Source organism: Onychostruthus taczanowskii, unplaced genomic scaffold, assembly GCF_017590055.1.
Source record: "Onychostruthus taczanowskii isolate IOZ18803 unplaced genomic scaffold, ASM1759005v1 scaffold48, whole genome shotgun sequence".
Classification (NCBI taxonomy): domain Eukaryota; kingdom Metazoa; phylum Chordata; class Aves; order Passeriformes; family Passeridae; genus Onychostruthus; species Onychostruthus taczanowskii.
The window spans coordinates 2690802-2704527 of record NW_024502347.1 but is presented as its reverse complement, the minus strand read 5'-3'; the positions used below and the strand labels follow the sequence as shown (position 1 = coordinate 2704527).

Here is a 13726-nt window from a genome sequence, read left to right as displayed (position 1 = left end):
ACACTAACAAATCAAATAAAAAAAGCTAGAGACATCTGCACCCACATTTTTAAAACTACTGGAAATATTTAGAAATGCTAAGAGCAGCATTACTGAAAATAATACATAGTAACCTTCTCAAAGGTTGCCTCAGCATCATCTTTATTTGTGTTTGGTCTTCAATTCTTAGTTAGATATTTTGGGTTTAAACTATAGCAAGTAAGGGTTTCCAATTCAAAAGGTAATGGGAATCAAGATGAGTACTACTGGTTCAAGTGATAGATGTTATTGATTGATTTATTTTTAAAAAGCTTTATTAGTTTGAAATCATGTGGTATCATAGAAATATTCCCTCATGCCCTGAAGATCTGCAACCTATTCGGAGAGCAAAACCTCTTTTTTGCAAACCCATTTACGTGATTTCTATAAAAATACTTTTAAAAAACCTCACACCTATCAGAGAAGCAAATAACTTAGTCACCAACCAAACAAATGCTGCGACTACTACTTTTCCTGACACATACTTTTTGATTCTAATACAAACCTTGCCATCTGCTGTGATCTCTGACAAAATAACTGACTTCCGTTCTCAATCTAAGGTTTCGTTATGACAGTAAATGTCTTACATCTAATATTAAAAGTTACTCCAGTCCCACTGCAAGACTGTACAGGCTTCTATGGTCATTATAGCCTCTTACAGAGGTATCAGAATATTCAGTTCTATGAATAAAGGACTTTATTTTCATAGATATTGGTGCAAAACTTAAATATAAATAGATTGAAACATTCCAACAGAGCACAACTGTTTAATTTACAGAGAGGCTACACGAATTTTTGTATAAGCTTTTAACCATACATATTTCCAAACTTCATTGTGACCTCAATGCTATAAAAACTAAGGAGATGTCCTTAGGATAAGAAAAAGTTGTAAGGATTCCAAGGAATGTTTCTCCAAACAAAACACTGAGAAAAATAAAGTGCTGGTGTATTAAAACAGGAAAAAACCCACATTAAAAGCTAGTTTTGGGATGTAAGTATACAGCTAGAAGACAAAAGTAAGAACTAGATGCAAGACCTATGCCATTACTTCCACCTTAAAATGCCTACAAGAAAAAAAGCCTATACTGTGGTAGAGGGAAAAGTGTTGCTCCCAGAATGTTTGGCTTAGAACTTTCACAGGGCATTTTGCATGTAAAGCATTCTTCATAGTTAGTAGCTATTTTAAAAAACAGAATTAGGCTGTTGGACTGTTTTTAAAAAAAGAACAGACAAACATTTACACCAGCTGCAGCACATTCTCAAGTATTACACACTTGCAACATAATAAATGTTAATTACCTATTAGAATAAGCACAGTCTACTTTGTCTGCTAATGCATACAACTCAAGGGTCCAGCAAAAATGAGCATGCAAAGTTTTGCCATAATGCTAGAAAAGGAAACATAATTCTAAAAACAGATTACAATATATGGCACCTATACATATGAGTTTGATTTTATTTTATTGTCTCCTACCTGATAAATTCTAAATGGGATGTATCGAAATCCATTATCTTCTGGAGGATACTCCATGAGTTTTCGATTTATTGCCCAAAACTGCTCAAATTTATCTGTGAAGGTAAAATTAGACTCTGTCAATATCAGTAACATTTTTTTTTCAGCCTAAAGAGGTAAATGAGACACAACTGAAACATCATGCAAGCGTTTCTTACAGAAGTTTAACCTGTGTGAATTAATTTTTCCCACATTTCTCTTCCCTATTTAGCCTGAAGCCAAAGGTAGGTCATCTGCATTCTCCTATGAAAACAGTGATGTGGTGATTTATTGAACTGAAAGAGAAAGCAACTTCAACTCATATCTTATCTCCCACTGTTAAGGAAATATTGGGCTATAAATTATGGATTTCATTACCTCAATTAACAGTGCCTGTTTCTCCCTGTTGTTACTGGTCCATGCTGTCTCACAGTCTGCTAAAAACATCTAAGTGTTCTTAGCTATAACTGAACAATGGGTGTAAAGCATAAAGAAACTAAAGCAAGAGAAATACTTCTTGAGTGGTTTACATTTGGATATGTAGATCTTAAAATAATCTGCAACAATGCATGATATGATCAGAAAACATACTGCCAGATTCATGATACAACCTGAAAATAAAAGTTTATGCTTGTAACACATTTTTGTTATTATCCAAGTAAGTAGGGTAAATAGCACCATTTCATGCTGCTCAGACACTACAAGAACGGAATAGTTTATTACATTTAAAATGTACTAATGACAGCATAAGTTTAAGAGTAATAAAGGCTTTCATACATGCAAATCAATTATTCAAATGAAGCAGAAGTGATAGAAAGAAATACAAAGAGCTAAGATGAATAAAGCTGGTGCTAGTCTTACTGAAGAAGGCAGCTTTAGAAGAGGAAGAGCAAGGGATCAAATTCCTTATAGGTCCTAACTCCCAAAACACCAAATACAGCAGATGTTTCCAAAGAAGGAACACAGTCTCCTATTTTCTCTCCTTGGTACAATGTTCAGCCAAGTCTCAAGAAGCTGGGCTCTTGCAGAATATATCAAAATATTACAAAATTCAGCCCCAGCAAAACAAGGTAAAATTCAGAAATGTATTCACAGGAAAAATGTTCTTCCTGCTTCCAAAAGTGCTGATTACACTTAAAGCAATTGCAGGAAATGAGTTTGAGATTTGCTTCACTCCAGCATACAGCACAGACGCCTGTCAGTGCACTAAAAGGCACAGGTTAGCATATACTTCAGGGTTTATAATACATTGCATTTCCTGACTGAATGCAACACAAGGCAGGAATTTCCAAGAAACTGGGAACAAACTCCTGCCAGGTATGCTGTAGCAGCATTTCCTGATACTTATCTGAGAAAGTACTTCCACACCCTTGTTTCCTGATTAGCAGCAAGTGCCTCTTGACAGGCACTTACCTGAGCCAGAGTCAGCACCACCAGGCAGGCACCTGCCTGGCATCAGGAGCTGCCTGGATGCAGGGTGTCACCCCTCATCCACTGGGCTGGGAGTGACAGTGACAACCCTGGAGCAGACTGTAATCAATCTCACATTTGGGAATCCCAGTCTACAGAGTCAGAGGTTTAATCTTAAATGTCCAGCACAAAGGATGACTGTCTCCTCCTCAGAAACTCCTTCAGAGGGAAGGTGAAGATTTAGCAAGGTGAAGATTTAGCATGCTTCCTTTTTTCTTTCAGGCAGCACTCAGAATGACTTGTAGCTTTCACTACAGATGTGTGAACAGACATTCCACAGCAGGCACTGATAGATTTATACTTCAATTACCACTTCTAACTCACTTGAGAAAACTGTTATGGTGATACACAAAACAATTCAGACCTACTCAAGCTAGTGAGTTTCAACAGACTTAAATAAGAAAAATCCATATTTAGAGACATCCTACTTGAACAGAAATAAAACAAACATTAACTTGATTTACTTGTTTAATGCTCATATTACTGTAATTAGAAATTCTGGGTGAACAGTTTACTGTTCTCAAAATTCACCAGAAATGAGCATCACATCTTATGGGTCAGAAGAAAAAGAAATTATGAACAACTAAAAGACTTATGTCAGAAAATTAAGCATATTAACCCTCATGGCATGCAAATATGGCAAACAAGGAAGGCTCTGGATAACAAAACGAAGTTAAACAGTAGTAATGTGCAGTTAACTCACTTCTGTTCTTCATTCCTCACCTCCCACAAAACATGCCGGAAACCAGGTAATCTTATTTTAGGCAGTTAAAATTAAAAATTTATACCCCTCACATTATTCTCTGAACACTCAGGCAGTGCTTAAGACAATCTATTGTTCAAATTCTAATAGTTTCTGTGGTTTCCAAATATAACAGCGATAAATCTGCAACAATTGAATTATGAACTTGTTGCATTTTGTAATCAAGCATGTTCTGTCAATCTACCTGATATCTCAGGAATTTTAGCTAGACATAATGGAGTCGGATATCTTAAGATCTCTACTGTGTACAGCAGTGTCTGAAGACCTCTAAACAAATTCCTCCTCACAACCTTATACTGCTGTCCTCCAAACATCTTTCCAGGGATACAATATTTTCACCACAGGAAACAGAGTTAGGTGTAAGAAAACTAGACAAATTTTTAAAGCAAGCAGGAGAAAAAAAAAAAGTTATCCAGTTTGCATACTGATATATATGACCTGGCAAGAGCTTTTATCAGCAGAGCATTGGCTGAATGCCAGAATCCTAAAGCTCCAAAAGTACAAAATCCAAAACGGACTGCTTTTCAAAGAATCCTTAAGACTAAAAGCTTAAATAAACAAAACCACTGACAAATATCCACCCCAATCTCCTTAAAAACCTAAGTTAAGGATTCTCCCTTCTCTCATTTTTATGTATCATACGCCCTATTTTTGCAAATTCTCAAGGAAACTATTAGTGCTACACTGAGCTGGAAGAACTAATTAGTTTATTGGCTAGACAGGACAAAGACAGACGGCACTGGCCGGAAATTTAACAATCAAAACAAAACTGAGTTTTCATCAAGCCAGTAAACAAGGAAGAGTTCTCTACCTATCAGCAAAAGCACTTTACACACTTGTCTCCCTCCCTCGTAAAAAGCTTATGCATTCTGCATAACATCTAAACCACTCTAACAGTCAAATCTGATTCCTTTTGTTTTTCACAGCTTGCTTGAAGTGTTAGAGAGTTTCTGTATTAGCAAAAAAAGTACTTGCAAAAGGCAGATGTCCCTATCTGAATAACAATATTTAAAGTAATGACAATAAGATTTGAATAGAAGTGAGATTAGTGACATTATAGAAGTTTGATATGACTCTACTAATGATATTTCTTAAACAAGAGAGGATGATTCTACGTAAATCTGCCTAAAATTAAATATAAAAACTTTTCTATCTATTTTATGTCAAAGATCAGAAAGCTAATGACCAAATAATTGAGCAATGTATCAGCCAAGTTGCTAATATTTCTAACTATTTATTGCTTAGAAATGCAGTCACTGAATGCCGAAAAGACAGACATCAGCCTTCAGTACTACAGAGACAAACAGAGAAACTATGACTTGGCAAAACTACAAAGAATTAATGTCACCCATGACAATCTCAGTACACAAACTCATTAAACAACAAAGCAAACTCAAACATAAATTGACAAATACAGTATGCCACATTATGCAGGTAGGGTGCAGAAACCTGTCAGTAACACTATTCATGTCTTTAAAGTATCCATTAAAACTGCTGAAAAAATTACTGACACAGGGAAACACTGGGAATTGTTGTTTTCTCCATTCAACCAGACTGGAGATCTGTGGAAACGCAGGGCACCAGGCATATTTCTCTGGCTGCTCTGGGGTGTCCTAACCCCCAGGGGAGCACTGACTTTGACCTCGTTCATTGAGGAAGCTTCCTAGACTTCATGGTAGACTAGAATCCACAAAAGTGTGAAATAGATTATAGAGAGTAGTGTAGGTCTATCACTTGGTGAGAAATTCAGGTTTAGGGATTTTTAGTACGTTGTGGATGGAAGCAAGATGGAGGGCACAGGGTGTTGTCCTGAGTTTTTTCTTCATGCTTCTTCTTCCTTCTTCTTCATGGGCTTGGGTGGCATTTTGTAATTGGGCAGAAAGGTCCGCATTGCGGGCTCTTTGTGATCAGTTATTGGGTTAAAAGGTAAAATAATCTAGCTGTCAGTTCTTAACTGGAAAGTTTAGTCTTAAAAGACCTTGTAATAAGAGATTGTTAGCCATTTTGTGCTTTGCTAATGAAAAGCTGCCAAACTTACAGTAGTGAGACTGTTTTACTGGTAAGAAATAATAAACACCTGAGTCCGAACATGAACTACTGTCTCAAGTGCCTTCAATCCAGACCCAGAGAAACCCATAGAGATCCCTTAACAGTCATTGACATTAATCCAAACTTATACCTTGTTATGTTAAAAAGTTCTTGGTAATGCCATCACACTTTGTTAGTAATAAGACAGCAATTGCTGAACCTCTTACTATTGAACAGTCTTAACTAAGGATTAGTTCAAACTAAGGGCTAAAAGGCTAAGGTCCCTTTTGCCCCTGAGTCTCAGCCTGAAATGGTCTTTAGGTAACCAGAAAAATTAGCTTCACTCATACTAGCCTCTTACAGTCATTTTCTGAAACTCAAGTGCTGTCACGCTTCAAACAACTTGAAATTGCACATGGATCTTTAAGTTAGACATGTCCCCTTCACCCACATGAGGCTAGAACAGGATGGATCACTGAGAGGGTAAAGGGCACTGCTCAAGTGCTCGCCATCAACATCTGCATTTCACTACAGCATAGCTTTAAATCTGCATACACAATCAATCTGGGCAATTACCACCGAATGGAAAAATACATCTACAAATACCTTGCAATGAAAAGCCCTGGTAAAAACATACAGACAATTAAAATGAAGTTCCCACAGCAGTGTAGTAGGCAAAAGAACTAAAAAACTCTATCCTAATCTTTAACCTTATCAACAAAAATATCATAATAGTAAGGAACTATTTTGTTTCTGTATTTGATAGGGATGCAACTATCAGAGATTATCAGACTCTAGGACTGGACATATTTCAAGAAGGCTGATGAGAGGGTATATAAAGCAGAAATAATTAATACAAAAACAAGGGAAATATTTGAAATTGAGAAAGGAAATACTAATTCATGGCTCTTGTATTTCAGCATCTTTTTAGAAAGTCAAAGAAGTGAACAAACTGGTGCAGCCCTCGGGGTAGCATATATGCACAATTTTGTCTGGACTATTCATGGTTTCTCCTTAAAGCCATTTATTGGAATAAATTAAATAGAAAGCTTGAAATTAAATTCTATCTGTAGCTCTAGAGCAATACCAACTCGCAGCCTGCACACAACTACGTTCAATATTAAAGTTTAAAAAACACAACACTTGTCCATTCTCAGTGGTTCCCCACTGTTTAACAACCATATGAACACCATGGAGTACTTGGGGAGAGTACTAAGAGACCAAAGACTGATGTATAAGATGTACAAGAATGGCAGAAGAACTTTAGTTTGGAAGCGCCTTTGGAGGTCAAGCTTTGGAGTAACAGCTCCTCACCCTGCCCCGAAAGACCTGCCTACACAAAGTTAAATGAGTTTGCTCAAGGCCTTGCCCAGTGAAGTCTGACAGCCTCTGTGGGTTTCCACTCAAGCACTTTCACTTGCCCAGCACACCCCACCCTCCCTTCCCCATGTACCATCAGACTTCCTGCTGCTGCTGCAGGGAGTAACTGTTTCTTATTTGGTAATTGCCAGCTTCACTGACAGTGGAGACAAGTGAGAGAGTCTGACTCCATCTGCTCTAGGGGCCTTCCTTTCAGGTAAAGTGGGTATTAAATCCACCTTCCGCTTCCTCCTCATCTTCAACAAGGCAGTTTCCCCACTCTCTAATACAGCATATGCTCCACCCCTAAGAATTACCAGCACTCTGCTGGATTCTTTTCTTTTTGCCCCATTCCTTTTGTCTTGGGGTCCCCAAGAGGACATGGCACTCCCAGTACAGCTTTACGAGTGCTGAGCCAAGCGGGGGGCACAACAGCTTGAGTAGCTCCCAGGTTAAACTTTATTTGTGCAACACCACACAACAGGCTTTCAACTCAGTTTCTTACTTGCCATTACCCACTTCCAAAAAGCTGCTTCCCAGTCAGCTCCTAGACAGCCAAGGGCTTTTTCCAGTCTCTGGCACAGGACTTGTGTGTCAGCTCTGGGAGGCTCCATCACAACACCTCCAAATGGCAGATCTGCCCTCCAATCCACCAACTGCTCCCACCAACTTTTCCTTTCATTCAAAGACAAACTCATTAAGGGTTAATCTGTCACATACATATAATCAAACTGTAGTGTACACAGAGCTGCAGCTGAAAGTCAAGGATACAAAGTGTATTTCTTTATTGTTAAAGCAAGCATATTTTCTACTGACTCATGTTTTAACAAGCATTGCTTTTAACTGCTGTAGCCAAAAAGAAGTCTTCTCAAAATTTAGTATAAATACTACTTCCACATTGTTCCCAGGAAGACTAAGACTCTGCATGCATACATAATTCTGCTCACTGGTATTTCTAACCAATTTTATAAAAACTTAAGTTCTTGTGTGGTATGCCTCAAGCATGAAGTAGTTTTTGTTGATGAAATAAGTATTTTGAACACTTTAATTTCTGTGCTATTCAGAAACAGTATTTACAGCTGATTACTATAATTTCCCAGCTATATAAAGACTTGTCTCTAAATTACTTAGTTCACCTAAATTCATCATTCATATTCTTGTTTTATAAAAACACCAATAATTACAACTATCAAGGACTTCAGGAAGACTTTGGTACCTATCTGACTCTCAATGATTACTACAGCTAGTGACAGCTTTTTGAGGGCACAGCTTGAAATGCTGGTATGACATTATTAAGATATTTATTTTTCTCTTCCATTTTACATATTGCCACAGTTAAAACATTCATGCTATTAAACACCTAGTTTACCTGGGCATTTCAAAGACCATGGTATAGAATACAAATCCACCACTGAAAAGGGAACACAAGTTTACTGAACTTTTCAGACTACCTTCATATATGAGTCACTATCAGATATAGAGAGACAGGACCTTAGAACAGTTTTGACTTAAGCCACAGAAATATGTGAAAATATTCTTCATGTGTCAGATAGCAAAGCAACAACATTCAACATAAGAGGACATTTTGAAGACTGTACAAGAAAGCAGCACGTCATTCTTTAGATTAACTATCACATCAAAAAGGCATTTTCCCCATTTTCTTACAGTATACACAAGGGAGCCATACCTTACCAACATTCTTTTCACTTACTCAACATACTCACAAACCAGAAGTTTCAATTTAAGTACTTTATCCTGTTTCCTTACCACCACCTCCCTTCATTTCTAGGTCACCAGTTTACCTGGAAAAGGTTTAGGCAAAGAAAGTCATCAAGATGGACTACTTCTTTTCTTTTAAGGAAATAACAAAATGCATACATCCTAAAAAATTTAAAACCTTTCTCTATAGCAAAAACCAGGTGATCTCAGAAGTCTTGTCACTTAAACTAAAAGGAAAGCTCTGATGACAGATAAGTTGTAGTGGTTTTGGTTCACCAATTTAAGATTTCCCTAATTTTGAGATTTTCCCAACCAATGCGCTGATGAGCGTGGTGGGTTCAGCGCTGGCCAATCACCCAAGCACTCACTTCTGCTGTGAGACAGGAGTAGGAGAAAGGCAAAGCTGTTTTTGAAACACTTACCCCACAGGTTGTACAGAAATTAGAAGCAGGGTTTGTTACAGGCTTTCCTGAGGAAGTCAAAGGAAAAAGGACTCCTGACAATTTTATCCATCCTCCAGCTCTCTGCTCCATGTCTAGAATAGCCTTGGAATTTTGATTTCTTCATTTCTAATTATGCTATCTCTATATATATGAAAACAGACCAGCATAACACCATGTAACTTTGTAACCCACTTTGCCTTCCTTGCACTATGTTTCTCCTAAAAAAAAGCTTTTCTTAAAAGTAACCTTTATATTAATGTATATTAATAAATTCAGGCGTTTACTAGGAGAAAGTAACTTAGAAGCATTTCAAATTGCAAAACAATAAACTCTCAACAACTAAAAGAAGTTACATTTACAAGTGAAGGCAATTTTTTAGAGACAGTGTACTCTAAATTTTAGTTAGACCACACAGATTTTTCAGGAAATGACTTATTTTGAGAGGGAGGGGAGGAAGAAAAGCAGAAGGCAGCAAAAAGAGACCTCAAAGTTCACTCCTTCAGAGTGTAATGGTTTTCATTAGACACTTGGCCATCTCACACAAGAGGGTGAAAATGCCAGAAACACTATCTCTACCTCCTCTTTAGGCAACCTCCTCTTGTGGCAGAGACTTCAGTACGATTGTGGATGATGTGTTACCTTTTGCTTTCCTTCCTTCTCTGCCTTCATATGGTTTTTGCCCTCCTTTGAGACACACTGGTTCTCACTGGCCTCAGACAGACCTGCTCTGCCTTCCTGTTTGAGAGCAGAGAGGAGAAAGCCAAGGGGGGAATGCAGGCTGCCATCAATTCCCCACCTTTGTGCCACAGCAAAGGGTAGCTGTTCAAGTAGACACCAGGCCAGCACAGAGGACAAACAAAGGCATCAGCAGTTTCAGGGGGATGGCAGTTTAGACTCACAATACTTCACCCCTGTGAGTGGAGCACTGGTTTAGTCATTTGTGCAGAAAGGGTAACAATCCCCTAAACACTGCAGAACTAACAGTGAGGTCTGGGTCACAATTCATTACCAGAAAAACCACCACAACTAACTAAACCCCAAACAAAACCTGCTGTTATGCAAAAAAACCCAAAAACATCCCCAGAAAGGCCTGCCCTAATGCAGCTGATTCATTCTGCAGGTCCAGCCTGCTCGAAGCCAGACCCTGCTCAACACCAAACCAGCACTGGGCTGACTTTGTGCAGGGCTATGTGAACCAGTCCAAATCACATTCCCTCAGCTCCATGCTATCAGCAACATTCATGTTTGCTGTGTGCCATGCTAGCTTAACTCCAGAATAAGCAGGTACTGATGCTAGTTATAAAGCAACTTGATGCATTTTGGGACATTTTTGACTAAGGAAGCCCAGGAAGGTAACAACTGGGTTTTTAAAATCACTTTTAACCAATACACTAATTTTCAAAGTTCAAATGAATTATTTCATCTTTCTTCACAGTTAACCAAACCTCCACAGATTGAACATGGAAAGAACTCCCCATTTTGGCAGCAATACAGGGAAGAAGTAAACAAGGTAGCTTTGTGATTTAAGAACTAGTGGCTTTTTTATTCATTCTCCTGATAAACTCCAGAAGATTTTCTAAGCAAATTTCAAATGATGAGTTGAGATCACAAAGATTTGTTCAGCTACTAAAGCATGCTCACCATGGGGTAAAGGACAGCACTGCTTCCACCAGTTCCTATGAGGAGGAGAAACACACCCATCAAACCTGAGTGGGTCAAGTGTACACAGCACAAAGAAGGCTGTAGGATACTCCCTTTTTTGCAGTTTGAACATTTCTAAACAGAAATGTGGTAATGGAGATCTGGCTCTCAACAACCCAAGAACAGTTTAGATAAATTTTGGAACTAAATGCAAGACAACACAGCCTGATTCTGTCAGTAAGGCAAGAAAGAGATCAGATGCATTAAAAGACAAAACATTGCATATTCTGAATGCTTGCAGGATTTTTCTCCTCTACTAAGAACAATTCAATATGGCCCCTTAACTTCTGGTAAGCCCCACAGCATGAATGAGCATTACATTCTTTCTCCATATTTTCAGTTAAATAATGACTTCATTATATTTTATAATATATAAAAGAAACCTTAAAATAGTTATGAGTTCTTACTGTTTATTTCTCCCACTCATGTATCAAAAATACCAAGTCTATTCTTCATTGGTTATAAATGATGCCTGTGAAAATTTCAGGGTACAGTTGCTTCTGTTAGTCCACAACTGATAAAAAGCAGATGTGCTGAATCTAAATCCCCTCATTTATCAGAACCATTACATACTGAAGTTATAGATATTAATTCTTTGAACCATGCAAAAATACAACTCTCCCCCTGGAAACAGCTGGGATTTCATTGGTTTGATCCTGACCCATCAGTAGGCCCATAGAGTCTTACAGTTTCAAAGCTGAAAGCCTTTCTTTTTCCACACAAAAGGCAAGAAGAAAAAAAACCCACCCACTTGAAAATCCCTTTCATGCATGATAAAAATGGCTGTAACTCTATCAAAGCAAACACAGTAGTAACATTTTCCATGAATTCTGACCAAAGAATTTTAACAATTCATACAAAGGAACAAAGGTCAGTATGGCTGCATAGTCTGCTTTTATCACTTCCCTACCACAGACAGACATCCATGGCTGGTCAAAAATGTACCTGTCCCAAAGAAGAGTTCTACCTCAGAAATATCTGGTTTATGAATCAAAAATTGTCTGTGAAGAGCAAGAAAAACCACAGCACAAAATAGAAGAATATGTTTTCTTTCCTGATTTGGTATCAGATTAACATAAAACCAGAAATGGTGGGAGGAGGGATGTAAAGGTTGATATGAATAACCACCAGCTGTTACCAGCATAAGATTTTCCCACAAATTCATTATTACAGCTCTTCTCTGCTGCAACTTACAGCAACTGCTAAGTTTCACGTGTTACCTGTTCAAGAAGCTGCTTCTCAGCAGAAACATTTATACCAAATTACTTGATAGTTATATTTCTCCAAACCAAACTGGATAGGTTTCTTTTCAAAAATGTAAATTCAGGACATGTCTTCTAAGTAATGCTATCACTCACTAAACAAATAACACTTCCTGTAATTAAGAACTGAAGAAAATTGTTTGAAGTTGCACAGCAAAAACAATCTGCAGATGTACCTTTACTTACAAAGCAGTTATCACAAATGCTACTTTCTTTTCTTTTTTGTGGTCATTTATTCTGTTTCACAAAGTGGTTCAAAATTATTACATCTCAAACGAAAGCCTATAAAAACATATTGAAAGATACAACATGTTTAAAAAGAGTTTTCTTGGTTTCACAAGCTTTTCTTGTTTCTCTTTTATGAAGAGTTGAGAAATTAAAATTAGCATTTGAAAGATTGCTTAAACTTCTCATTCAGGTGTCAGATTCCACAGGTGCAATTTCTCATTAAATACAGTGAAACCTTGAAATCAACTTTGCTAGGCAACCTCTGTCCTTAACATTATAGAGCAAAACAGAAAGTTTCTCCTTTGCCTACAACTGAAGATATTTTTATACAAATAATCAACTAAAAAATAAAGCCTAAGATGAGCACAAAAAAACCCCCATGCTGTTTATCTGTCCTTCTACCTTAAATATTGAGAGTATCAAGATTCTGTAACTTCTGGTTAAAAGAACTTTAACCTGTCCTGTTTCATTTTGGAGGCATGCATGGGCTTCCTCCAGATCTTACTACTCAAATGGCAAATTAAGATAATGCCTTAATTTCTAACTCTTGTCCAATTAAATAAAAAATAGTAAGCAGAGCTTCTAATAACCATTCATATTCAAAATTATCACTCGATTACATTTAATATGAAAGGCAGTACCACTAAACAACAAGGAAAAAAAAAAGCCACACACCCACTAAACACACATATTAAACCAAAACTAACTTGGAACCTTCTGGGCTAAACCAAAAGCATGGTTCAAGTCTTCTTGCATTCTAAGGTTCTTCTTTTTCATTTAATTTTTCTTATTCATATAAGGGAAGACCTTAATTCTAACTGTTCAGTATTTTGTCTCTCAACACAGAATAAACATCTTCATGCTTATATTAAAATGCTTTCATAAAATAAATTTACTAGAGATAATATAAATGACAGCTTCAGAAGATGAGAAGAATGCTATGAAAGCAGTATGATCACTCATTCCAGAGAGCAGTTACTGAAATACAAAAGCTTTTTAACTTACAGGTTCTACAAACCTTAATACAGAAGACATTACAAACACATGTTTTATTTTGCACTGTAATATTGATTCATACCATTTGTGCAAAGTAAGAACACTAATTAAACATCTTGCTCTGAATTATTTTGCTGACTTTTCCAAGTCAGTACTTATTTTTGCTGAAGTCCTTGTGAAAGCCAAAAAGCAATTTTAAAAAATGGCAGAGAGAAAAGTAAAATTATTAAATCTACTGGACAATTTT

The 13726-nt window shown here is 37.2% G+C and overlaps 1 protein-coding gene across 1 annotated transcript in view; it reads right to left on the bottom strand.

The window, feature by feature from the left end:
• ATG5 (autophagy related 5) overlaps positions 1-13726 on the bottom strand; it is a 73014-nt gene that overhangs the window by 40379 nt on the left and 18909 nt on the right. Inside the window, exon 5 of the mRNA XM_041414880.1 lies at positions 1493-1587. Coding sequence (XP_041270814.1) covers positions 1493-1587 — 95 coding nt within the window. The remainder of the gene's footprint in view (positions 1-1492; positions 1588-13726) is intronic.